A 27,500-nucleotide genomic window follows, 5' to 3' on the forward strand; every position below is an offset into this window, starting at 1 on the left:
TAGCAGAAGAATACAGTGCAACAGCACAAATGAATCCATGAGAAAGAGAATGAGAGAGGTGTGTGGTCCATTTCACAGGGCATGATTTGACTGGTTTTCCAACTATTGTGTTTATTTCTTATTTACCTGACCCTAGCTCACCCCACTCTAGGGGGGGGGGAAGATGTGGAATAACGATGATGATGATGATGATGATGGATAATAAGTGAATGGCTAAGTGGTCCATTTCACTGAGGAAATGGTTCATAGCTTCTGAGATTCTTTTTCCCTTTTCTTATATCTGAATCCTACCCATCACACTGTCAGGAAAGATTAATATGGAAATAATATGATGGCTGGTGATTATATGATTATGACTAATAATGACTGCAGCTGCTGATAATGATGGTGACAATACCCAGCCCCATAATTACAATAAATTATTCTTTAAATTTCCAGTCACATTATACATTATCCTTTAAGTCATCCATCCATCCATCCATTATCCAATCCTATGTTGCCCCAAGAGAAGTGTAGGAGCCCGGGGCTAGGCAAGTTGGTCCTGAAAAGTTGGACCAGCCTCACTCACCCTGAGTGGCATTTTTTAATTAAAAAAAAAATTAATTTGGTTTTACGCCAGGTATCCCCAAAGGGCTTGCCCCTGGGTAGAGGACTTTTGGACTGGAGCGTGTAGCATTTTATGACCAGATGCCCTTCCTGATGTCTACCAATGACCCTTGGGTGGATTCAATCCTCCGACCCTTCGGTCAGAGCAGAGCGTTCTAACCCACTGAGCCACGGCTGCTACATACAGGAATACATTACTAATCAGTAAAAGATAAATAAATAAATCATTCATTCATTCATTCATTCAGTACATAATCCAGTGCTGCCCCATGAGAAGCATAAGAGCCAGGGGTTAGGCAAGTTGGTCCTGACATTTAATCCGCCGCGTGCAGGCTATTTTTAGCCCTATGGGTCACCCCAGTGCCGGCCATTTTTCGACCTTTTTCTTTTTGTGGCTAAAATGATAGATTTTGATGTGGAAACAACGAATTTCGCTGTTAAAATGCTCACCGAGGCTCGGAAATGGGTTTTTATTGGGTCCGGCATACTCGTATACAGGTATAGCCACTCTCTCACGGTCACCACGTACGTGAGAGATAGCTGTTTTCTATGTAAGGTATACTCAGTTATTTATGCTGGGAGGGTATAGCAATGTTCAGTACACTTTTCTGATTACTTATTACTTCAGCATCTATCACAATTTGCATGTCTTTCTCACTGTGAATGCATTATCTTACACATACCTGAAGATAGGTACAACCTGACTTCATTACGTACAGTCCTGGCACTTACAAGAAGGTATTTACAACTTGACTTCACTATATAGTCGTTACACTTACAAGAAAATATTTACAACTTACACTTACATGAAAATATTTACAAAATGCCTTCACTATGTACAGCACTGGGTGAGGCACACAGGCAGAATGAGGCAGAGTGAGCGTGAGGGGGGAAGCGAGTGAGTGTATGGCCCTGACAGCCTGGGGGATGGTAGAGGAGCAGTTACCTTACATGCCGGCCAAGTTTTACCCGCGAATCTTTAAAAATGCTGTCACCGTGAATGTTTTTATTTTAGACCGTTTTAAAACGGCACTGGCACTGGCCGTGGAGTTATGTCAGACCGTTTTAAAACGGCACTGGCACTGGCTGCGGAGTTATGTCAAACCGTTTTAAAACGGCACAAGCCGCGGAGTTATGTCAGACCGTTTTAAAACGGCACTGGCAAGCGGCGGGTTAAGATGAAAGTGACTAGCCTCACTCATCCCTGAGTGGCATTATGTGAGCAATAAACCCCAACCACTCCTTGGATATAAACCTACACCAGCTCAATTCAATTAAAGCACTGTAATTACCCACTTGTTCCCTTGAGAGGAGCATGTGGAGTGACGTGGAGGGACAGGTTGACGAATGAAGAAGTGAAGGAACGTTGTGGGATAGATGTGGATGTGGTTGAAAAGATTAGGAGAAATACACTGAGGTGGTTTGGACATGTGGAGAGGATGGAGAATGAAAGACTGACTAAGAGGGTGTATGTAGGTGAGGTGGAGGGAGGGAGAGGGAGGGGTAGACCGAGGATGAGGTGGAGGAATGGAGTTGAGAGGTATATGAGGGAGGGGGGGGTGAGTTGGGGGGAGGGGAGTCAAATGGTGGGTGACAGAGTGACTTGGAGGCGTTTTGTCTGCGGCCACCCTTTGCGGGATTAGGGCATCGGGCTATAGATAGATAGATAGAATTACCCACTAAACCAACAGGTGCCATAATTTGGTTATACAGTTACCATCCAACGTTGTAAATGGTTTCCTGGTGCACAGGAAACCATCTGGCTTGTCACTCAGTGTAGAGTCACCCGTAGACAGAAGGAAGAGGAAAGGAAGGAAGGAAAGAAAGAAGAGGAAGAAAGGAAAGGGATAAATAAAAAATAACAAAAAAAGTTGATAAGGAACAAGGGCTAGGGAGCCTCCTTAACTGACAAGACTACAGTAATACAGACCTTGGTCAACTGTGCTGCCCAGAGATAAGCCACCATCCACCACCAGCACTTCAGAAGTTACTGTTATATCAAAAGGCTAATTTTTTTTCCCGGATACTACTGTTTTCCAACTTTCATTCATCTTCTTACATCCAAAATACTTAAACTTCATTCTCTAGCTTTCACTGAAAGTAATAAGCTATGATAAAGATCTAATTTACAAACTCTTTCACAACCACAATAATAATCATTCTGAATACAGTAAGACCTCACTATAATGGACTAATTGGGGCCTAAGCCATTCTAAGCAAAGCGAAATTCCAATAAAAGCAACATCCGGACTCCCTCCTGCTAATCCAGACTTTTTCCGATATATCAGACATTAGTCCGGATTGCACCAACAGTTTTTAAACTGTTTTCACTACCACTGCAGTACTGTACTGTATTATACCTTCACTACAATAATCAAATGGTATAATATATATAACAATACCTGTACTCAACTGTATACTGACAAACATGTCTTTTATTTACCTTATTGTGGTGAACATAACTGAAGAGATCACGTAGTCCAGACTGCTTCTGGCATTATCACACTTTTTCCAATAAATAGGAATTTAGTCTGGTAGCTCCTCGATTCCAATAAAAGTGAATTCCGGTCTACTGAAGTCCATTATATCAAGGTCTTACTGTACAAGTATATTCTGATTAAATGACAGATACAGAAAGGAGCAAACCTTATGAACAAAAAAGTTACTGATAAAAGCACTCTTACCTTGCTTCCTTTACTGTACAGTATATTACCATATCCTAGAATCTTCCTGTGAGTAATTATATATATGTCGTAAGTCTGCAATGCTTTAAAATAAATAAAATACTCTTCCTTCAACAAAGTCTGGACTGACCAATCTTCCACAATTTGCCCATCACACCACTAGCTTCCAAACCCACCAGCCATCTCCAAGTCAGGAAGTGATCCATCAAAGCGGTCGGTCATGACAGTGGTGAGGTAATGGCGCTTCTCCTCCCCACCCAGCAGCCCAAAGTCAGCTACTCCACCCTCCCTACCTTCCTCTTCTTTCCCCACTTGCCCCCACACCTCAGCCTGCACTGCTTCACTTTGATCAGCCAAGAATGTATCCAAGACCTGTAAACAGAGAAATGCGAGTTATTAACTGGACTTCAATTAACACATTCTGGTTGACATTTTGACCCGAAAATTAATTACCTACTACAGCCAGAAAATAAGCAGCGTAAGTAAAACAGTACATTATGGTCTAACATAAAACAAGTTTAAAACTAAAACATGTGATGCAAACTTCAATTGCATTATTTTCTTCAGCCAAAGAACGTCCTTTTATATTTCATTCTGGCTAATGCCAGACAATACTTTTCAGCCCAAGAAAGATGTCCTCAAACTGAATGGGTACCATTTCATTATGCCACTCATCATCATCATCATCATCGCATCATTCGGATATCCTTTCCCACCTTAAGGCAAGGTGAGGAGTATCAGCGTCCAGACAGCCTAAGTTTGCCCAGTTCAATGGGCCATTTTCCATTCACTCATCATTCAAGCCCATGGAACCCTGGCTCCATCAGATAGGCCAAAAAAAATTTCACCACATTCTGTAGCTTCACTTATGTTGCATCATATATACCTATCTGATACAGTCAATGTGAACACTGTCACATTAAAATGGGGTGCCAAATACCTGGTTATACGCTTCTCCGCAACAAAATTCATCCAGCCAGCTCAGTCTCTTGTCAGTCCCTTAGCCTCACCAACTTCCATACTTCTCTTCCTCACACACACACACATCCACCATATCCCTCCACCTTCTCCTTGTCCTACCTCGCCTCCTCCCTCCTTTATATTCACTCAGATATACCTTTTACTCCAATCTACTGTATTGTCATCCATTCTCTCCATATGACTAAACCATCTCAGTACACTCTCTTCAATTCTGGTGTCCACAGACTTCCTTACTCCGCATCTTTCATGAATCATATTGTTTTGTATCCTATCCACTCCCTGTACTCCACATACATTCCTCAGCAGTCCCATCTCCATTGCTCTTACTCTTGACCTTTCATTTTCATGCCATACTAACTTGATGTAGTTCTGCCTACTTCTTCCTTAGCCTTTATCATTCTTTTTCTGTGCCTGCCCTCCTCTCTTCTTATTTCTCCCAACTTTCCTGTCACTTCTTATTGCTTTTCTTTCCTTTACAGGTGGCTTTACAATGAGTGACAAGCCAAATGGTTTCCTGTATGCCAAGAAGCCATTTACAATGCTGGGTGGTAACCATATAACCAAACCATATGTGCGCCCTACGTGTCAACAAGTGGGTTGGTGGAGGGTTAGTGCCCCTCTCTGTAAAACAAATAACTCAAAAGTCAATTGGCCACCCCTTACGGGATTATGGCGTCTGGCAATAGATAGACCACAGTCTAACATCCGTATGATAAAGTTGGCACTAACACTCTTTTCATATAAGCCTTATGCAGCTGCAACACTCAAGCCTCTGTTTTTTATCAAGGCCTTCATAGCACCAGCTACTTTCTTTCCTTGTGTCACTCAACTTTCCACTTTTTTTCCACATTTTCCTCTCTTTTATATCACTGTGCCCAGGTATTTGAACTCTCTCATCAGTTCAATCTCTTTCCACTCACTGTAACATCACACCACTAGTCACCTTCTCTCTCAATAACCATCACTTTACTCTTTTCTACATTTACTTTCAAGGCATGATACTCACAGACATCTACAAAATTCTGCACTAGTCTACCATGCTCTTGTCCGATATTTGCAAGTAGCACTGCATCATTGGCAAACAACAAATTTGAGATATTCCATCCATCACCATTCATTACCGATGCCATCATTTTCTCCATTACTTGTGTTTTTACTTCACTCATCACCTCATCCAAATATATATACTGAACAACCATGGTGACATTACACAACTTTGTTGCATCCCCACACTGATCGTGAACCATTGTGTGTGTGTGTGTGTGTGTGTGTGTGTGTGTGTGTGTGTGTGTGTGTGTGTGTGTGTGTGTGTACTGTACATCTGTGTTTTTTTCTGTGTGTGTGTTTGTGTTTGTTTTTGAGTTTGAGTGTTTGATTTTTAGTTTGTATATGTGTTTTTGTGCCCATTTACCTTTACGCATGCCTCACTGCCATCATAAAAACTCTTGACGGTACCTAGCAGCTTACCATCTACACTGTACATGCACAAAGCCTTCCACAATCCTTCTCTGTCTACTTTGCTGTATGCTTTTTCCAGATCCATAAATGCCATCAACACCTTATGATCCTTCTCACAAGCCCTCTCCAATATCTGTCTCACTGCAAATACTTGATCCACACATCCTTTGCCACTCACTAGGACTTCTGATATCTCTCTTCCTTTGTCTATAATAATTCTTCCATATACCTTCCCTACAACACTCAATAGACTTAGGCCACAATAATTCTTTCACTCACTTCTCTCACCTTTATTTTTGTACATGGGTATTGTCACTGCCACTGGTGGCTTAAAAAAAAAAAAAAATACTGTACTCATGATGCACAAAGGATGGCATAAATCAATTATACCACTGAGGTAGAGTCTGTCTGTCTGTCTAGGATCTCAAGAACAAGTTCAAATTTAACAATTTTGTAAATCTTCCCAATTTTCAGCTAACAGGTGCTATGCCAAGTCTGATCTAGACTGACATTTACTAAATGGGTGTATTGGCCCCTATTAATTATCCTCACTGGTGCTACATTCCGGAAAATCGGCGGGGCACTTTCATGGAGTTTCAAGCATTTCCCCTGTTTTGCTGCAGATCAGAAACAGCTCTTCTTTGGAAAAGTGGTGAGTGGCACATTTGGCTCCAAGGTACTAATAACAGCTATCCATCAGACCTTTGAAATGGAAGAGAGGGCTAAAGGAGTGGGATGTAGTATCAATCAGTGGATAAAGAAATACAGATTGTTCAAATGACGCACAACGACTGACTACCGAAGAATATCTAAAAGAAACAGATGTGAAATCTGTTGGTAAAGGAAGATGTTACAGTATGTTACATGTAGCAAAAACACAAAACACTACACTGATAAGAGACAAAGAAGAGAAGGTTGTGAATGAAAGAGTGAAAAAATGTGCAAACAAAATTGGCCTCGGGGAGGAGGCGGACATAATGATAGGTATTTACACCTAGGTACAGTACTGCTATGGTATGATGATGATGATGATGGGGGGGCAGGAGAAGGTGGATATAATTATGAATGCTGACATACAAGTACTCCCTCACAATGATGGCAATCGAGCAGAACAAGAAGATAATTATAGGCATTTATACTGTATATGAGTAAAATATTCCCAGATAACAGTGATAATAAGGGAGGAGAAGGTGGAGGAGGAAGAGAAGGAGATAAAATGTGAGTATTTGCATATGAGTACTCCCACAAAAAGATGATGCATGATTATCTGCCATAGTATACAGGTTACTCTATGAGGCTAACTTTATGTCTGCACTTGGAAGGACATCCATAAGTAGATGAAAGATTAATAAATAACTGTTTCTCAATTAATGACTTTCAGTCATTACCTGAAAACTTTGAAGCAGCATATGCAAGACTTCTTTAGACTCTTAGACCGGAGATATGCTAGGACAAACAAATAGGAAATTCTTCCAAATTACAGTAAAACTTCAGACTTTCTATCACAGAACTATGCAACATATAAGCCAGTTAAACAAAATTCCGTCAGTAAGGCAAAAAATTTAACACACAGCATCTGAAAAAGCATTGTCTATACTAATGAGATTACACTTTTGGTCATGTATAACTGTGTATAACCAGAAAATTTTTCAGACTGTGGCTGCATTACACACCATACGAAAAAAATGAAATCACTTGCAGTCAAATCATAACTTGGGGGACTGCAAGGAATTTAAGTCAGTCTCAAAGAGGACACACCTCCCTTTTCTTTTGTAACACCACATTAATGCAGATATTAAACAACAAAGTTTATGTGATTAGACCTCTGACTTGTCTTGGGGGGGCCAACACCTACTTTATACTGTCATAGCGTATTATATTAGCATTCAGCTAAAACCTCAGAAAACAATCTTAAAATTGTGCAAAAACAACCACAAAATAGTTTAAAATGTACAACAATGTTGCCTAATGGCCCCTCTGAGGTAACAAATTCTAAACTATGAGTTTTTATATGCACTGTTAAAGTCATTACCATTATATGAATCTAATGGAAGTTACTTACACTCTGTGGTTCATTCATGAGAGCCATGTTGTGAAGGACACAAGCAGCTTGCACTAGCAGTAGTGCAGCAGAAGCTTCTTGTTGCATATCCTCCTCTTCATTTCTGCTAACTCTTCCCTTTGATTTCTCTCCTTTTTCTTCTAATTTTATACCTCTGTTCCGTCTTCTTCTGCCACATCTGATATTTACAAGCACTTCCCCTACACCACTCTCTGGTTCTTTTCCTCCTTCCTCTCTTCCTCTGCTTTCCCTTTTTATTTCTCTTCCTCCTTTTACAGCGCTCTCCTTAATTTCCCAAGCCTGACCATCTTTCCACGAATGCCATATGCGCCTAAAGCGGGACCGAAAGAGGGAAATGGCCCGCCATCCCACACGCCGTGCTTCCATGTGGTTCTCATTGTACAGTGCCTCCTATGGGAACAACAAAATTAGATCAAAAATCAAATTTAAAGCAAAGGTAAAATTGGCAGGCTGTACAATATCAGCATAAGAAAATGAGAAAAAAGAAAAAGTACAAGACAGCAAACTTATTTTGTGCAGTATAACAATACAGCACACCCTTGTTTTACAATAAGGATGTGTTTGAAAATAAATCCATCACATAATTTATCGTACATCAATTCACTTATAACGGGGGTTCAGTGGAGATACATTTTTGGCCAAGGGTCACCCATCCAACAAAGTCTAAAAGCATGTTTCCTGCTCCTCTAAACTGGTTGTTATTTCATTTCACTGCATTTCACTTGCTGCCTACCACCAAAAATAAGCCTAAAAACCAGTTTGAAACTTACCTAAGCTGCCTACCACCAAAAATAAGCCTAAAAACCAGTTTGAAACTTACCTAAGCTGGTACTTATTTCACTTAATAGCGTTTCACTTGCTGTACGAACTCCAACATCATATTACTGTTCCATCACTTACGTTAACACATCTCTCAGTAATGAGTACAAAGGCCATCTCTGGACAAACAAATGACTGTAGAGTTGTGTGGGGGTGATCGTATAAGCAAAAATGATGACCATGTATCAACCAGTGAGGCTTTGTACAGGATCATAATTGGTGTCCTGGAGGTGGCCTCGCATCCAACATGCATTTCTTTAGGACTAATTGTCTTCAGTATGGCTGACACTCAAAATATTCAGTAAAATGAGAAAGTAGTTTAGTATGGAAAACTTCTGCTAGTACAATTTGCTTCCACAGATGTGCTTAAAACTGGACATTTTGGGGGATGGGTGGGGGGCAGTCTGTTATTCTGGGAAGCTGTGAGGTGCCACAGCCAATGAGAACATGCACTGGCTGGGTGAGGTGTTGTCACTGAGCAATGGTCTCTTTGTGCTCAATGGCATGTAATACCACAATAGTGTGCTGGACATTTTTTTTTTTTTTTTTTTTTTTACTACCTGCCCTTATTAATCATACCAAATTGCAAATCTGTGTGTTAGTCTCTCACTGTTTACAGCATTCTAGGGATTTTTGTGCCTTAAATTAGTCTTGTCTGATCTAAATAACTTTCCCCAAACAGTTTATTATTTGTCTAGTATGGAATTTGTCCAGTACAGAAATGCTGTCTGATCTAATTACAGCACTAGATGAGAGGCCACCATATACATAAAAATTCTATTTTATTTTGAAAAAATGTTCCAACTTTTTAGTCATCATATAAGCGATTCACCACATACCAGTTCATCATATATTGTACAGTAATAAGGATCTACTATTACAGGGGTGTGGAAGGTAGTACCAAAGGAGTGAGAGTGAAGAGTGGCCTGAGTTGAGAACTAGCCACAAAGCCTTTCACAATTAATCGGAGATTTCAGGCAATAAGACAATCAAAGTCCAATACGATTTTCTCACACAAGCTTTCACGTTGATTTCTGATCTCTTACTATTCTGGTATTCCTGGGATTGACAGGAGAAAGAACATTACATTAAAAGTCTTTGCCCATCAAGGCAACTAGGACACGTGGAGTGGCATCAACCAGGAATTCCCTTATCCTAAAAATAATTACCCCCAACTTACTCCACATGCCTTAGATCAGGGTCCTGTGCCTGACACAGCCTTTTAGACCTAGGCAGGGTCAAGTGGCTGTGTGGACTGTTAGAAGTGTGGATGAGAACATAAAACAGTGGAGGTAGTGCACTCTACTGGAAGATTATGATGCGATGCCATTGTTAGAGACAAAGAAGAGAAGTTGAGAGGGTGAACGTGAAGATGTAACACATACAATATAAGGTCAGGTATGAGCACTTGTGGATGGAGTAGAGAGAGAGTTGGTCTGCTGATGGATAAAGAAAAAACAAAAAGGAATGAATGATAGTCTATGTATCAATTCAAGGTGCATGTATTTCAAGTTAAAATTTGAGATGGAGAAAGTGGCTCTGTTCCATCTGCAACAATGATGATAAAAGACATGAAAGGGAATGACAGTTATTGGGGTGTACTAAACAGTAATACATCACATGCCAGGGGGTTATGGAGTGTTAAAGACAGAGGATCTATGTGGCATAGTTGGTAAGGATTCTGTGAATTATGTAATGGGTCATTTTGGGGTGTCAGGGGAAAAGCAATGATCAAAGGCAACTGAAGGGCATGTATCAGGAAAGAAAAATTATGCATAAAAAAAAAAATCACATTTCAAAAACACAAAATGTACCTAAATATACATGATATGTATAGTTAGTGAAGAGAAAGCTAAAAGAAGCAAAGCTAATTGTGTGTTCTGAAAGAGGAGGAGGCTTGGGAGTGTGACAGTTCCAGGGTTCCCATGGTCTTATGTCAGTTCACAAGTGGCAAGCATTGTAATGTAGTATACAGTACTAAAAACAATGAATTACAGATTCATTATGTTTGCATAAAACACAAACAGTCCTACACTACCCACTATGAGAGAAACAAATAAGTAAATGATGCCTGATGGTCTAACGGTCTGCAATATCAGTCAGAGTTAGCCATGTGTGCTGTTGACATAGCAAGTCTAACCCCTGGGGCCACATGAGATTTTTTAAAAATGTACATGCTACGTGGGGTATAGGCTAGCCACCTACCAGTTAATGTTATGGACAATGGTACTGTTGCCTAACTTCAAGTTCATCAATTCACAAGGTATTACAGGACTAGCTGAAACCTAGAAAACCATTTATACATTACCAGTGATGTGCTGACATATTCACAGAGTGGATGTCTTGATGATAATTAATGGACTGGTACCACATAATTGCTTTTTTAAACAAACGAATGTGTTGACAGAACGACAACAATAAATTACAATAAAAGCTTGTGGCCTATTACTCCATGATAAAGCTATATACATTATCGTCACTCACACCCCTGCAGGATCTACAGAAGGGGTGGAGTAGGAGTCAGACATATGGAAAGCAGAAGCATAAAAGAGAGAGATTTATCAGCATGCCCTGAAAAAACAGGCCATACACACATTCACACATCATTCAAGTCTTGGGAATCCTGGCTTGGCTCCATCTCACATGCACTTTCATCTTTTGTGCCACAACCTGTCTTGCCTCATTCCACCATGCTGTTCCTTGCATCCCCTTTCATCTTCTCTTCACCCCACACACCACCTCACATGCTGCACAAATTTCTTCTGTGCATATCTTGCACACACCTTCAACATCCCCCATCTGCTCCAAATCATATTTCTTCTCTCTTATATTCTGCCTTTTTTCCATCCTCTTGTAACCTTTCCACCCTCTTTGTAAGAACTACTTCCTCCTGTCCTTCCCTTCTTCTATTCCTCCACTTCATTCCAACCTTGACTTACACCATCACCAAGTGGTGGTCACAAAGTCCACTCCCCCAACCTCTTTATGCTCTCGCATCAATTACACAACTTCTCATTCTATCATCCACACACACATAATCAATCATTGCCTTCAGTTCACTCAGTTCACCACCCACCATTCTGATCACTCGCCAAATATACCTGTGGATCATTTTGTGCCCGAAGAGGGTATTGACTATCACCAACCCCCTCCTGGCACAAAACCCCACTAGAGCACAGCCATTCTCATCCACTTCTGCAGGCACACCCCACTCACCAACTACTTCATCCACCTTCACATTCCCTACTTTTCCATTCATATCTCCAATCAAAAACTCTCTCCCATTCCTTTCAAACTTTTCCATGCACGTTTCCACATTTGTCCAGAACTCTTCTTTCACTGTGCTTGCACGATCTTGCATTGGACCATACACACACAGACAATCGCCTACATTTGTAGTCCAACTTTCAATCTCTCCCACACAATTCTTGAGCCAACTGATCCAGACTCTCTTATATTCTCCTTCCATCTCTTGCACACAACAATTCACACTCGTTCTTTTGCCCTCTCGTTCTCACCCACTCCCACACATCTACCCCATCCATACTCCCATTCCTTCACACTCTCACCTCTCCATTTAGTTTAAGTTTATCCACATACATCCATTTTTGCACCCTCAAGCACCTGGACAATCTCTCTTTCACTTCATCATTTGCACCCTTTACCTTCCATGTCGCAATCTGTACCATGTCCTTTGTTCTGTCCTTAGTCATCACCTGTTGGTCAGTCCTGGTCCACAGCTTCTTGTTCGTATTTTTAGTTAGTTGTTTTCCGGGGAGGGGCACTAACCCTCTACCAACCCACTTATTGTCAAATAGAGAACACGTGTTGGTTGGTTATAAGGTTACCACCCAGCACTGTAAATGATTTCCTGGTTTACAGGAAATCATTTGGTATGCCACTCAATGTAGAGATACCCTAAAAATAGAGTACTGCTACAATAAATGGGTGGATGATGGGAGCCCTCACCCACCTACCTACACCGTACACCAGAGGATGTGTGGATCAAATATTTGCAATGATGTGGGGGCGCTCACCATCCACTCACTCGATGTAGTGCTGCTCTCGGGTGTCTGCCCTTTCCTCTCCTCCATCCCTCTTTCCTTCCATCCTCTTCTGTTTTCCTTTCGTTCATTCTTTCCTTGTCCTTCTGCCTATGGGCAACTTTACACTCCCTCTTTTGTCTTTCTTTCCTTCATTCTTTTCTCTTCTTCTGCCTGTGGGTGACTCTGCACTGAGTGACAAGCCAAATGGTTTCCTGTACACTAGGAAACAATTTACTACGCTGGGTGGTAACCATAAAACCAAATTATGGCGCCTGGTGGTTTAGTGGGTAATTATTGCGCTCCAATCGGATTGAGCCGGTGAAGGTTTATATCCAAGGGATGGTTGGGGTTGATTGCTCGTGTAATGCCACTCAGGGATGAGTGAGGCTGGTCACTCTCATCTTAAATGTCGGGACCAACTGCCTCGCCCTGGGCTCCTACGCTCCACATGGAGCAATGTAGGATTGGATGACAGATAGATAGATAGAAACAGATAGTGAAGAACACTTTGGGACAGACTATAAAGTGTTAATGGCATTTATAGATCTGGAAAAAGAATACAGCAAAGTAGGCAGAGAAGGACTGTGGAAGGTTTTGTGCATGTATGTGCAGATGGTAAGCTGCTAGGTGCAGTCACAAGTTTTTATGATGGTAGTGAGGCATGTGTATCAGTATATGAGCATTTAATTGAATGGTTCACGATCAATGTGGGCATGCGACAAGGTTGTGTGATGTCCCCATGGTTGTTCAATATATATATGGATGGGGTGATGAGAGAAGTAAAAACACGAGTACTGTAATGGTAATGGTAGGTGGTGGCAACCATCATCCCCTCACTTGATGTAGTACTGCCTATTTCTTCCTAAGCCTTTATCATTCTTTTTCTGTGCCTGCCCTCCTCTCTTCCTATTTCTCCCATCTTTCCTGTCACTTCTTATTCCTTTTCTTTCCTTTACAGGTGGCTTTACATTGAGTGACAAGCCAAATGGTTTCCTATAAGCCAAGAAACCATTTACAATGCTGGGTGGTAACAATATAACCATACCATATGTGCTCCCTATGTGTTGACAAGTGGGTTGGTGGAGGGTTAGTGCCCTTCTCCATAAAACAAATAACTCAAAAGTCAAATGGCCACCCCTTACGGGATTATGGCGTCTGGCAATAGATAGATAGACAGTAATGGAGAGAGGGATGGCGTTGGTAATGAATGGTGATGGATGGAATATCTCAAATTTGTTGTATGCTGATGATGCAGTGCTACCTGCAAATAATGGGCAAGAGCTTGGTACACTAGTGCAGAGTTTTGTAGATGTCTGTGAGCGTTGTGCCATGAGAGTAAATGTAGGAAAGAGTAAAGTGATGGTTACTGTGAAAGAAGGTGACTCCCAGTGTGATGTTACTGTGAATGGAGAGAGACTGGAATTGATGAGAGTTCAAATACCTGGGCACATTGATAGAAATAAGAGGAAAATATGCAAAAGAAGTGAAAAGTAGAGTGACACAAGGAAGGAAAGTAGCTGGTACTATAAGGGCCTTGATAAGAAATAAAGGCTTGAGTGTTGCTCCAAGCGAGGCTTACATGAAGGAGTGTTAGTGCCAACTTTAACATATGGATGTGAGACTATGGTGTGGCATGAAAATGTAAAGTCAAGAGTAAGAGCAGTGGAGAAGGGACTCCTGAGGAACGTATGCGGAGTACAGAGAGTGGATAGGATAAGGAATAATGTGGTTCATGAAAGATGCAGAATGAGGAAGTCTGTGGAAACCAGAATCAAAGAGAGTATGCTAAGATGGTATGGTCAAGTGGAGAGAATGGATGAAAACAGAATGGTGAAAGGGGAATATCTGAGCGAATCTGAAGGAGGGAGGAGGTGACGTAGGCCAAGAAGACAGCGGAGGGATAAGGTGGATGAATGTGTGAGGAAGAGAGTTACGGAAGTTGGTGAGGCTAAGGAACTGACAAGAGATCGAGCTGGCTGGATGAGTTTTGTGCAAATAAGTGTATGACCGGGGATTTAGCACCCCTTTATAATGTGACAGCATTTGGACTGACTCTACCGGATATGTATACAGTATGTGAAGCTACAGAACGTGGTGAAATTTTTTTGGCCTATCAGTGGATGTTGGAGTGGCCCTGGTGAGAGAGGATAGTGTTTGGAAACTCCCTGTACTGTTGTTTGCAGATGATACTGTGTTGTTGAGTGAAGACGAAGGGGAGCTGCAAGGCTTGGTGGATGAGTTTGAGAGAGTGTGTAAGAAACGAAATCTAAAGGTGAATGTAGGGAAGAGTAAAGTGATGGTCTTTGAGAGAGGTGAAGTCAGTGAATGTACAGCGAGGTTGGATGGTGAGGAATTGGAAAATGTGAGTACGTTTAAGTACTTGGGTAGTGTGATGAGTAAGGATGGAGGTTTGGAGGGTGAAGTGCTTGAAAGGGTACAGCAGGGAAGAAAGGTTGCTGGTTCTTTGAAAGCAGTGATAAGAAACAGGGAAGTGAGCATGGAAGTGAAAAAGTTACTACATGACAGTATTGTGATACCAACTCTAACGTACGGAAGTGAAGCTTGGACGTTGTTGGAAGGACACAAGTCAAGAGTGAGAGCCGTGGAAATGAGTTATTTAAGAGGAGCCTGTGGAGTCACATGGAGAGACAGGCTGACGAATGAGGATATAAAGGAGCGTTGTGGTGTTGATGTGGATGTGATAGGAAGCGTTATGAGGAACACACTGAGGTGGTTTGGCCATGTGGAGAGGATGGAGGGTGAAAGACTGACGAAGAGAGTGTATGTGAGTGAGGTGGAGGGGGAAAGAGGGAGGGGGAGGCCGAGGATGAGATGGAGAGATGGGGTGGAGAGGTATATGAGAGAGGGGGGTGTGAGTTGGGAGCAGGGGAGTGAAATGGCGGGGGACAGGGCGACTTGGAGGCGATTTGTTTGTGGCCACCCCAAACGGGATTGAGGCGTCTGGCAATAGATAGATAGATAGATAGATAGATGAAGCCTGGATTTTGAGAGCTTGAATGATGAGTGAATGGAAGCAAGGCCCAATGAATTGGGTAAACTTTGGCTGTCTGGACCTTGCAACTCCTCACCTTGCCCTAGGGTGGGAAAGGAGGTCCAGATGATGATGATGATTATGATGATGATTCAACTTACTTCACATAGCTCAGTAGCAAAAAAAAAAAGACAATGCTACAGTTCTACATCTTTTCCATAACACTTCTTCAAGACATGCATCATATTGTACTGTTAATCTCTTTCTACAACTCCGCATTTAAGATGAAGTGAAATCAATTTTAGGCCAAATTAAAGTGATAAAATAATAGAAACTATTGTATACACAACAGGCAAAATCAAATTCAGTACCTGATAGAGCAAGATATCCTTCAAGTGTGGGGTCATTATGGCAGGAGCAAGAGGGTAGGCTGAGGATGCCACCACATGAGTCTCACAGCTGGTCAGGCATGCAAGCCACTCCCAGACTCTTGACTCCTGTACAGTAAAGGTACCCATAAAATAGTAATTCATCCTGAGTAAGCCTGACTGTCTTCACTGCTACAATATTACTTGCTCAGCATCTATTGTGAGTCATCAAGTCCTTTCTGCTTGTCAGGAACAGTCGCAGAGGCTAATATATCAGTACCTTCAGAGAGGCAGAAAGGACTAAATAATGCACACCAGACACTGAATAAAGTAACAATAAGGGGGATCAGGCATACTCAGGATTTCCACATCTGAATTATAAGAAAAGGCAAACAGAATGAAAAGACTAAAGATTAACTAAAAGAGTGAATCTAAATATTTTCAACTCAAATTTATATAGTAACATTATTACTGGTGTCAGGTTTCCCTTTATAAACCACTGACCATTTAACTATGTTCTAGTCTCTTACATAACCACTTAACCCTTTCACTATAAAAGGTCACCCCTAACCTAAATGAAATTACCTGACAGTAACAAGAATGTAAGTAAGGTATCAACATAATGACATGATGGAGACTGTCTTTAATCCTTTCACTATGAGGTCTCTTCTACGCTGAATAAAACTGTCGGTATAAACAAAGGCAATAAAGTACTGAAGTAGTTAATTGCAGAATCCTGGTTCAGTGCTAACCTGAAAGATCTGTAAGCATGAATGACTTGGTATGGACAGGAGGGCAAGATGAATATCCCGGAAGACTAGGGTATGGTCAGCTATGTACTGAAGCACAAGGGCGTTGGGTGGGGAAGCAAGAGAGTGGGCATCTGAGTGATGGAGGTGCTTAGAGTTAGAAGGAGGTGGACTTGAGGCAGGATAGAGGTCTGACTGATGGCAGTGGACTGAAGTGGGCGTAGGAGAACTTTTGACTCTGGGTAGCACTGGCTGAGGAGTAAGGGGTATGGTCACAGCATCAAGGGCACCCATCACTCCAGGGAAGCCAGACACCCGCTTGAAACCTTCTCCAATCACAAGTCTATGAGGACAGAATGGGCAAGGTTTATAATAAACGCAGGGGGAAAGCGAGAAAAATTAAAAGAATATTGACTGAAATTTTCTCATTGAATGCAATGACTATACTAACAAACAGTATCCATGGAATACCTTATTTGAAGAGCTAGAACACTGACTATATATTTGTAAAAAATAATCAAATAAAATAAATAAAATAAATAAATCTAATCTTCATATCTCAACTAACACATATTTCTGAAACACTGTACAATATGCTTACAAGACAAAATCAGCACACTACATGTACCTATGACAACAAACAATCTACGGTACATTAACTTACTGTGAATTTACATACCCAGTCTTAGGCTTCATATGAAATCAGAACTGGAATGGCATTTACATACATACACACACACACACACACACACACACACACACACACACATACAGTATATATACAGTATATATATCATATCATATCATATCATAATCATATCATATCATATCATCATCATCACCCAATCCTATGTTGCCCAATGAGAAGCATAAGAGCCCCAGGCTAGGCAAATTAGTCCTGATATTTAAAATGAGACTGACCTGCCACACTCATCCCTGAGTGGCATTATGTGAGAAATAAACTCCAACCATCCCTTGGATATAAACCTACACAGGCTCAATCCAATTGGAGCGCCTTAATTACCTAATAAACCACCAGGCACCATAATTTGGTTATATGCTTACCATCCAGCATAGTAAATGGTTTCCTGGTGTACAGGAAACCATTTGGCTTGTCACACTGTGTAGAGACACTCATAGGCAGAAAGAAGAATGAAGGAAAGAAAGACAGAAGAGGAAGCGCAAAGTCAGCCGTAGGAAGAAGGAAGAGGAAAGAATGAAGCAAAGAAAGACAGAAGAGGAAGGAACGAAGAGAGGAAAGGGCAGACACCCAAAGCAGCACTACATTGGGTGAGTGGATGGTAAGTGACCCCACCTACCACCAATACTGTATTTATACATATAATATGTATATTATGTATACATATGTAATACTGTATATACTGTATATCATCATCATCATCGTATCATCATCATCTGGACATCCTTTCCCACCCTAGGGCAGGATGAGGAGTAGCAATGTCCAGACAGCCCAAATTTCCCCACTCCAATGGGCCATGCTTCCATTCACTTATCATTCAAGTCCCCATAAATCCTGGCTGTAACTGATAAGTCAAAAACATTCACCATGTTCTGTAGCTTCACATGAACGTATCCGACAGAGTCAATCCGAACGATGTCACGTTAAAAAGGGGTGCCAAATCCCTGATCATGCACTTCTCACAACATTCATCCAGCCAGCTCGATCTCTTGTCGGTCCCATAGCCTCACTGACTTCCATACCTCTCTTCCTCACACACATCCACCATATCCCTCCACCTTCTCCTTGGCCTACCTCACCTCCTCCCTCCTTCAAATTTGCTCAGATATACCTTTTTCACCACTCTATTGTTATCTATTCTCTCCATGTGACCATACCATCTCAGTACACTCTCTTCGATTCTGGTGTCCACAGACTTCCTCACTCCGCATCTTACACGAATCACATTACGGTAATCCCTCTAAGACCCGGATGCCCAAGTCCCGGATATTTTGGGCTTGGGTCTTTGGACACCAAAAAAAAAAAAAAGTGTTCATCCTTACTTAAAATTTGCCACGCGGTGACAAACAGCTGTGTTTTGGTGCATAGCTCCTCTAACATCCATTAGAGCACCCCTGCATCCTCCCCAGTCCCGCCTACCTACCGCTGTGACTGCATGCTTGTTGCCATGGTTGCCCACGTGCTCGTCTTTGTGAATAAACAGTGAATAAACTGCAATACCTCGTCACTAGACCACATGGGAATTTAAGTGTTGTGCAGTGTAAAGAAATTAGAATTCAGAGTGCAAAGGAGTTAGTGCTGAGTGCAACACTCACATGTTACAACTGGCATGGCGCAAGTAGGAACAGAATGTGCAGTGTTAAACAATTATAATTCACAGTGCAAAGGATTAAGTGTAGCACAACACTGAATTACTGCACATACTTCAAGTGCACCTTCACCACTCTCAGAGCCATAGAGGAGGCGGGTTAATCTTCGTGACGGTCATGGATGTCATAAGTACCCTGTACACTGCTAAATATTTTCCATACTCACTTCTAAGTTCTCATTCTCTGGTTCCTTTTTATTTATTTCATGGTTTCTGTCTCTTATTTGTGTGCACAAGGTCTTAAATAGGTGCTGTGCATGTCAGGTAGGAAGTTATTTAGGTGGCTTTCATTAGGTTGGGTTGGGGTCTATAAGTACCTGTCTAGGGACATTTTTCCCAACTCCTGGACAAAGCCAAGTCCCGGATATGCCTTTGGCTCTATTACTGTACATCGGATCTAGGAGGGATTACTGTATTTCGTATTCTATCTACTGTCTGCACTCCACATACATTCCTGAGCAGTCCCATCTCCACAGCTCTCACTCCTGGCTTTTCATTTTTATGCCACACCATCGTCTCATATCCATATACAGTATTAAAGCTGGCACTAACACTCCTTCATGTAAGCCTCATGCAGCTGCAACACTCAAGCCCCAGTTTCTGATCATGGCATTCATTGTACCAGCTACTTTCCTTCATTCTGTCACTCTACTTTCCACTTGTTTTGCACATTTTCCTTTCTTTTCTATCACCGTACCCAGGTAATTGAACTCTTTCAGCAATTCCAGTCTCTCACCATTAACTGTGCCATCACACTGGGAGTCACCTTCTCTCTCGATTACCATCACTTTACTCTTTTCTACACTTCTTCTCAAGGCACGACGCTCACAAGCATCAGCAAAACTCTGTACTAGTAATTTGATTACTCAATCTCTCTAAATTACCTTTCTAGATTTCCTTTGCCCTTAAGCTTCCATCTTAACTGTCACTAAATCTATTTCTTCTTATATTTATACATGTACTTGTTGTGGGTCATTAACATTTCAGCTCTCCCCCTTAGTTACACTTCCACTCTCCTTGCACTTTATAAACTCTGTCCTACTCCGCACCAACACTTTCTTTTCATTTACATAATTCTACAGGCAATTCTCATTATATATTAGGGATGGGTTCCAAAATACAAAATTTTCCATACATTTGGAGTTGTAAATTAGAAGTAACTGACTAACTGGCACATCAACTTTGCAGGGTACACATGGAAATTTAATAAGCAATTTCAGTGTAATTTACTATGAACTGAATACCCCAAAATATCTAACATAATGAAAACTTGATGTACTGTATTTCAAAGTTATGCTGTAACTGACATGACACCATCTCACCTCTCACCATCCCATCTTCTTACCTCTCCTCCAGTGTTGGAAGAGTAATATATTTCTCTTGCTGGCTTGCTATGAATTTGTAAAACTTTGTTACTGTTGCAAGGAAGTCATCTGGGATCATGCAGAATCTGGTAAAAGGAATACTACTGAATCAACTTGCAGGGGAAAAAAAAAATCTTCATCACACTAGCACCAACACAAATTATAACTCATAACCCCTGTGCCCTCACTGTCACACAGCCCCCACACCACATCACATTCACTTCAGACACCTCATTCTCACAACACAGACAATCCTTCAACTCAGCATAACTTCAACTAAAGATCTCTGGGAATGTTCAGGTGATGAGGTCTGTTTCCTGTAGTCCATCATGTTTACAATCAGATGAACCAAGGACCACAAGAACAATAACATTACTGTACCACAATAAGATATGGAGTGTAAATGATGGGTGAACTAAATGGAGATAGGTAATAAGGGAATAATAAATACCTGTATGAAACAAATTCTGATCATATGCGGAGGGATAATTACAATGGACACTGGCTGGATGGTGCATTCTGAAAACCATAGTACAGTACAGTACTGTACTTCATACTTCAAATAACTGGATACTGTATATAGTACATCTGTACATTACAAATAAGGACTGAAGGGTGAAAAAAATTTCTGATTATATAATTGTAAAGATGTAGGAGTGTGTTAGTAGGTCACATATTCCAATAAAAAGTATCCTAACCAAGTTTTACAGTAAACTGTTTAAGCTGAAATGCTTTGTGACCTTGACTTATGAGATACTGTTCTTAAATCCAGTGTTAACCCCTTGGCAGATTCTCAACTCCTCAATCAAGCATGGTTCTGACCAGATCAAAATGAGCTATTTTGCTTACACACACACACACACACACACACACACACACAAACAATAAAAGACCCCCTGCCAATCTACCACGTGAATGAGTGTAATGAGGGCTAACTGTAAACAGAAACTGCCCTTTGAGTTTCATAAAAACCTCTCTGCTAGACAAATTAGTCTGGCATTAACATAAACAAAATACTGCACCTAAGTCTTTGAGCACTTAAAAGATTCCCCTTTCTCTCCTCTTTTCATCCATTGCCATTTTTTTATTATTTCCACCTTTCCTTTTTTTCTCTCTCTCTGTCACCCACTCCATCCATCAGTCAGGAATGTATGGGTCCAAGACCAGACTACTCAGGCCAGACATTTGAAAGAGTGATAAGCTGCTATCCCTTGGGCAGCATTATGCAAATAAACATCAACCATCCTTAGGATTTAAATTGTTACGGGTCACATCTTGTCAGAGAGCCTTAACCAATGAGACCAAAGGACATCAATTTGTACACATATCTGTAACTTCCATCCTCATTGTCTTTTCTTAAGTTCCAAAACTCCCTTCATCCACCCTCCCACACATCTCTTCCATCCTAAAAGCACTGAAAAGAGATGCCCTCATGTGGTGGCATCAATATGACCAAGCAGCTCTACTATCTGGTTATATAACAAGTTACTGAACTTCTCCCTATCCCCCAAAAGTAGGATGGTGGCCTGCAGGAGAGGGTAATTTCAGGCTGCAGTCCACTGGGTCCACATTTGGATGAAACTGAGGATACAGCCATTGCTACGTCCATCCTCACAGCTTCTTCCCTACCTCTCAGCTGCTCTTTCAAGGGCCTCCAATGACCCCAAGTAGTACAATGCTGCCAATGCTCCCACTCGGGACTGTTCGAAAGCTGCTTCACTGATGTCAACTTCATCTTCACATTCCTTCTTCTTCACCAGCTCTTCCTCTTTGTGCCACTCTTCAATTAAAAGCTGCAGACATATTATTTTAAGTGTCAGCATTAGAAGATTTCACCCAAGAATAACCCAAAACAGTATGACTACTAAGGATTATTTCCATTGGGGTCCTTTATTTTCAATGGGGGTTCTTTAATAACACATTACAAATATTAAATTAGACAAGGCATTAATCCACATAATCTTAAAACATGCCTAATGTGAATCTGACAAAAATTTTCACTGTTAAGTAATATGGTGATATTGAAGACAAACCACACAGCCAACCTGAAACAGATGCTTGGTGATTCTGAAGGTTTGAAGGAAGTCAGCGTCAACTAGCTTGGTCACTGCAGTTAATAGTGGTTCTGACCAGTCACGAGGTAACTGCCCTACTCGCATTCGCCCCATCCCACCTCTGCTTCGCACACTCTGTTAGTCAGGAGAGGCAGCTACTTTACAGTACATTTGTTCTACCTTGACAAAGATCCCTAACTCCATTCACATCAGTCTTAAGTGTAGTCAGATTAGAGGGTTGCTTTGACTACTTACCAAAAAGACTCATTCCTACCTCATTAGCATGATTAACTAAATTTCACCTATCATCATCATGCCCTGAATGGCCCAGTTGTCATTCATACATTCATTCATTCATTCATCATCCAATCCTACCTTGCCCCATGAGGAGCGTAGAAGCCCGGGGCTAGGCATGCTGGTCCTGACATTTAAGATGAGAGTGACCAGCCTCACTCATCCCTGAGTGGCATTACGTGAGCAATAACTCCAACCACCCCTTGGATATAAACCTTCACTGGCTCAATCCGACTGGAGCACCGCAATTACCCACTAAACCACCAGTTGTCATAATCTGGTTATATGGTTACCACACAGCATAGTAAATGGTTTCCTGGTGTACAGGAAACCATTTGGCTCGTTACTCAGTGTAGAGTCACCCACAGGCAGAAGAAGAGGAATGAATGAAGGAAAGAAAGACAGAAGAGAAAGGATGGAAAGGAGGGAGGAGAGGAAATGGCAGACACCCAAGAGCAGCACTACATCGAATGAGTGGATGGTGAGTGCCCCCACCTCAGGAAAAAAAAAAAGTGACGTATTAACCCATGGATTGCGCAATTACCTTTTTTTATCCAACCCCGTGTTGTGCAAAAAATGAAGAAATTTTTGTTTTTTTGTTTTTTTTTGTTTATTATAAACTTGAAGATAAACATCCAGGGTATCATCTGGTGAAAAAAAAATCTCTCCGTCTCTGTGTAGGGTCATGCGTAAGTTTACATAGGGGAGTAGTGAAAAAATGAAAAAACAAAAACTCTACTTTGTTTTTGTTTATTATAAACTTGAAGATAAACATCCAGGGCATCACCTGGTGAAAAGAAAAAATCTCTCTCTCTCTCTCTCTCTCTCTCTCCGTCTTTGAGTAGTGCTATGTGTAAGTCTGCGTTGGGGTGGAGTAGTTAGCGGTGATGCATGGCCAGCACAGCCTGAGCTATGATTTGCAACGCGATGCTACCCAGCCTAAGCTGTGGCTCGCAATCCACGGGTTAATTAAGTATACTGTAATTTACTGCTGGTAGGTAATTTAAAAAATCCAACTGTAAGAAAGTAATGAGCTAGCATCAACACAGTTACATAGATATCCTTATTTCAAGCAGTACATGCTTTTTTTACTTTAACTTGTCCTAAAACTGCCTTATCTCCATCTTCAATACTAAGTTGTGGCACAAGGAAACACTACATTTTGATGCCAGCCATGAAGAAGTGCTATAGGGAGGATGTAGAGCCTTTTTTCTTCCAGTAAACTATGTGAAATAAGATGCAAAATGAAGAAAGCTGAGCCATGTTAATGTAAACAAACTATACCCCTGATCATCAACTTCAGAGCATTGAGTGTTTGTTAACTATTCTAAACTCCTTCCATACCCGTACTTCTTAATCCATCTTGCCATCTATGTAACTTCCTATTTAATTAACAATCTCAGGCACTTATATTGACTCTCAGTAAAATAAAATCATCTGGCATTAGTGGGAATGACAGTAAAGGTATCTGAGATATACCGACCATGCCAGAGTTAATGATGAGAGTATTAATACTCAGGCTCCTTAGACTCAATATGCGCTGAAGAAAATAATCTGGCACAATATGGGACAAAATACAGAGACGTTTTTCGTTTTCGTTTTTAAAGGCTCCAACATGCTTGCATGTGTCGGCCTTGGTCACCTAATGGCGGCTCTCCAAGCTGCACGATCCATTGCAGCCTCCCTGTTCAGTCCCTTAACCCTAAGGTCACACTTAATGACCTCGTCCCATGTCTTTCTCGGTCTACCCCTCATAACCCCACCCCCAATATTAACACTTCTCACCTTCCTCACCCAATTATCATCCCCCATCCTCTCCACATGTCCAAACCACCTCAATCTACCTCTCCTCATCACAACACCAATACACTCCAGTCCCATCCTACCTCTCAACTCTTCCATTGTAAACCCAGCCCCTCCAGGCCTTGGACGCAGGGACGCACTGCACATCCACCTAATCATTGTCATTTCTGTACGTCTGAGCCGGCGAATGTCTTCCTCCTTCACTGCCCAGGTCTCACTGCCATACAGCATTACACTCCTAACACATGCTGCATACAAAGACCCCTTACCACGTAGGGAGAGCTCTCTCAATGTCAGGAGAGGCAAGAGCTCCCTGAACTTCTTCCAACCACTTCTCACCCTAGCCACAGAGCTAGCTCCAGCCCCACCTCCAGCACACAACATGTCTCCCAAATAACAAAACTCTTCCACACACTCAAGAGATTCACCAGCAAGTTCAATCCTTTCACGTCTGACGATCTCCACCTGCTCACCCCGGCACGCCGTACACATAAAATCAGCATTATCTCGCAGTCTACCTCTGATACCACTACATCTCTTATGCACCCATTTATCACACACACCGCACAAGATGGAATTACTTCCCACGCCCTTGTGGCAAACTGCACATGGCCACTCTCCCTCGTCTTTGACAGTACTGCCACCAACCCTACATATCATCACTTTTGTTTTATCTGCATGGACTAATTGGGGGAAAAGGCAGGCGCTGTATCTGGTAACTGTAGTTTGTTACATAAGACATTTAATAGGGACCTGTTATACTGGATCAAGGGTCTGTATACAGTACCGAGTATGAAGAAAGGGTCCAATAGGTACCTAACACCAGACAGATTATAAGACATTAACAAATCACTATTGTATGGGTTAGGCCTCTACTCCCTGATGTATAATACATCAAAAAGCAATAGAGAACTAATGATGACCCTTACTTCAATATATATGGTAATAATGAAAAGCAGCACAAATACCGTACAACATGAAATGATTCTTATATACCTTGTGGCTTTGGTCCTCCTCCATGTGTTTTGTGACTTGCTGTTCCACCTGTGATGACTGACTGCTCCATGCACTCTTCACTCAGAGTATATGAATAGTGCACTAATCTTACACACTTAACAGAACAGTAATTAAAGTACAGTACAGTAATTCTGAAGTCTTTTCTGTGGGTTAAACCAGTGCATGGTTCTATGGGTTTATGTGTCCTCTGCATCACCGTGATGTGAGGCAAAAACAGGATTGGGGCATGGGGGTCAAGAGATCTTTAGAGAGGGAAGAATTCCTGCCTGGCAGGTTGCTTGAAAGGATCCTCATGGATGGAGTCAGAGGGGAGGCAAAACTATGCACCCCTCAGCGTTTGCCCCTATGCTGCTGCTGATGATGATGATGATGATGATGATGACGGCCTTTTCCACATGCCCACAAAGTCCACTTAAGTTTCTACATCACTGAAGGCATACAGTCATGTCTCTTATAATTACTGTACAATATCTGCACACATTTACACATTTTTCAACTCATTAACAGTAAAAAATGTCACCTGGTGGATCAGGGGTAGCTCTCACTACCACCGACAGTTCGGGAGAGAGAGGCTTGGGGCAGCTGGGATTTGAATCTCCTGAGGAGCAGGAAAGGGGAAGACTGGTTGACAAAGCTGATGCCACAGAAATGTCACTGGACTTAGGCTGCCACCCACACATCTATCATGTGATTCACCTTGCACGACTCATGGCGCATGCTGCATCTCGTGTCTCCACTGTCAACCACCTTGTGTGTGACTGTTCAGTAGGCCACTGCGTACGCTCCCTATACCGGACCAAGGTTCGTTATTTAACAACTTGTCTGGTAGGTCGCTGGATGCGCTCCCAATAGCAGACTTTGGTTCAGTATATAACAAAATTCGTTGGGTAGGGTCAAGGGGTCTGCTATATCCGATGTTCAGTATAAACGAGTTCATTAAAGTGAGGACTCACTGCACTAAAGTTGTCCGGATGACAAAAGAGTAATCAAACTCCCATACACTGCATGACTTAACTATTCGTCTCTGCAAAACACTTAATGCTGATGCTTCTTTTAAATGCCATGACTTTTGTTATTTCCCACTGTCACTTTTAAGGTGCACCACTCATAACCTCTCGTACACATTCACATACAGTAGCCACATCAGCATCACCATTATCATCAATATCCTGACCATTTTTCCCACCAAAGAATGGGATGAAGTAAGGCCCACAAAAATATGAGGAGAAAGCACAAGAGGGAGAACTATCAAAATCTTACCCCCTAAAACTTTCAAATGTGCCTTCTAAAACTTTTCTAATCTCCAAGCACTGCAGCAGCAGCATCCACAAACAGCAGAGTAATTTTCATCCACTCTACCTGTTTCAGGCAACTCTCTGTGCTCATGACAGGTGCACTCAAACGCTAACCCCTCTAGCCTTAGGACAAAATTTCTGGTTTATTCTTCCAGCCACATGATGATTTTATTCAGCTTAGTGATGGTCTCTAGCAGTGAAGGGATTAATGAATGGTATATACACCTCCTCCACTGCCAAGAGTCTTCCCTACATTCCTGCCACATGATTCTACTCTGTTACGGGAGGCATCTTGTAGTGAAGGGGTTAATAAGTGATACGTGTGACACCTCTACAGTAATTCCAAAATTCTCCCCTTCACTGAATATGACAGCACAAACAAAAATGAGAAATATATCATGGCACCATAGGAGTTAAGAAGGCATCACATGTCCCCATGTAAAACTCATCCAAAAATTTAAGCCATAACTGAACTGGACTATCTACCATTACCACTACTTCTGCACACTTTAAGTTCCATTATCTCTATGGTGTGAAAT

General features: G+C 41.6%; 1 protein-coding gene across 1 annotated transcript in view; it reads right to left on the bottom strand.

The window, feature by feature from the left end:
* LOC145394006 (uncharacterized) overlaps window positions 1-27,500 on the bottom strand; it is a 42,283-nt gene that overhangs the window by 4,938 nt on the left and 9,845 nt on the right. The window contains exons 5-11 of the mRNA XM_080267976.1: window positions 22,544-22,687; window positions 22,128-22,291; window positions 20,480-20,584; window positions 16,790-17,129; window positions 16,041-16,166; window positions 7,792-8,202; window positions 3,603-3,662 (exon numbers count right to left, since the gene is read on the bottom strand). Coding sequence (XP_080124102.1) covers window positions 3,603-3,662; window positions 7,792-8,202; window positions 16,041-16,166; window positions 16,790-17,129; window positions 20,480-20,584; window positions 22,128-22,291; window positions 22,544-22,687 — 1,350 coding nt within the window. The remainder of the gene's footprint in view (window positions 1-3,602; window positions 3,663-7,791; window positions 8,203-16,040; window positions 16,167-16,789; window positions 17,130-20,479; window positions 20,585-22,127; window positions 22,292-22,543; window positions 22,688-27,500) is intronic.

Source organism: Coenobita brevimanus, chromosome 26 (assembly GCF_032717465.1).
Source record: "Coenobita brevimanus isolate Jiangsu-jjx chromosome 26, ASM3271746v2, whole genome shotgun sequence".
NCBI lineage: Eukaryota > Metazoa > Arthropoda > Malacostraca > Decapoda > Coenobitidae > Coenobita > Coenobita brevimanus.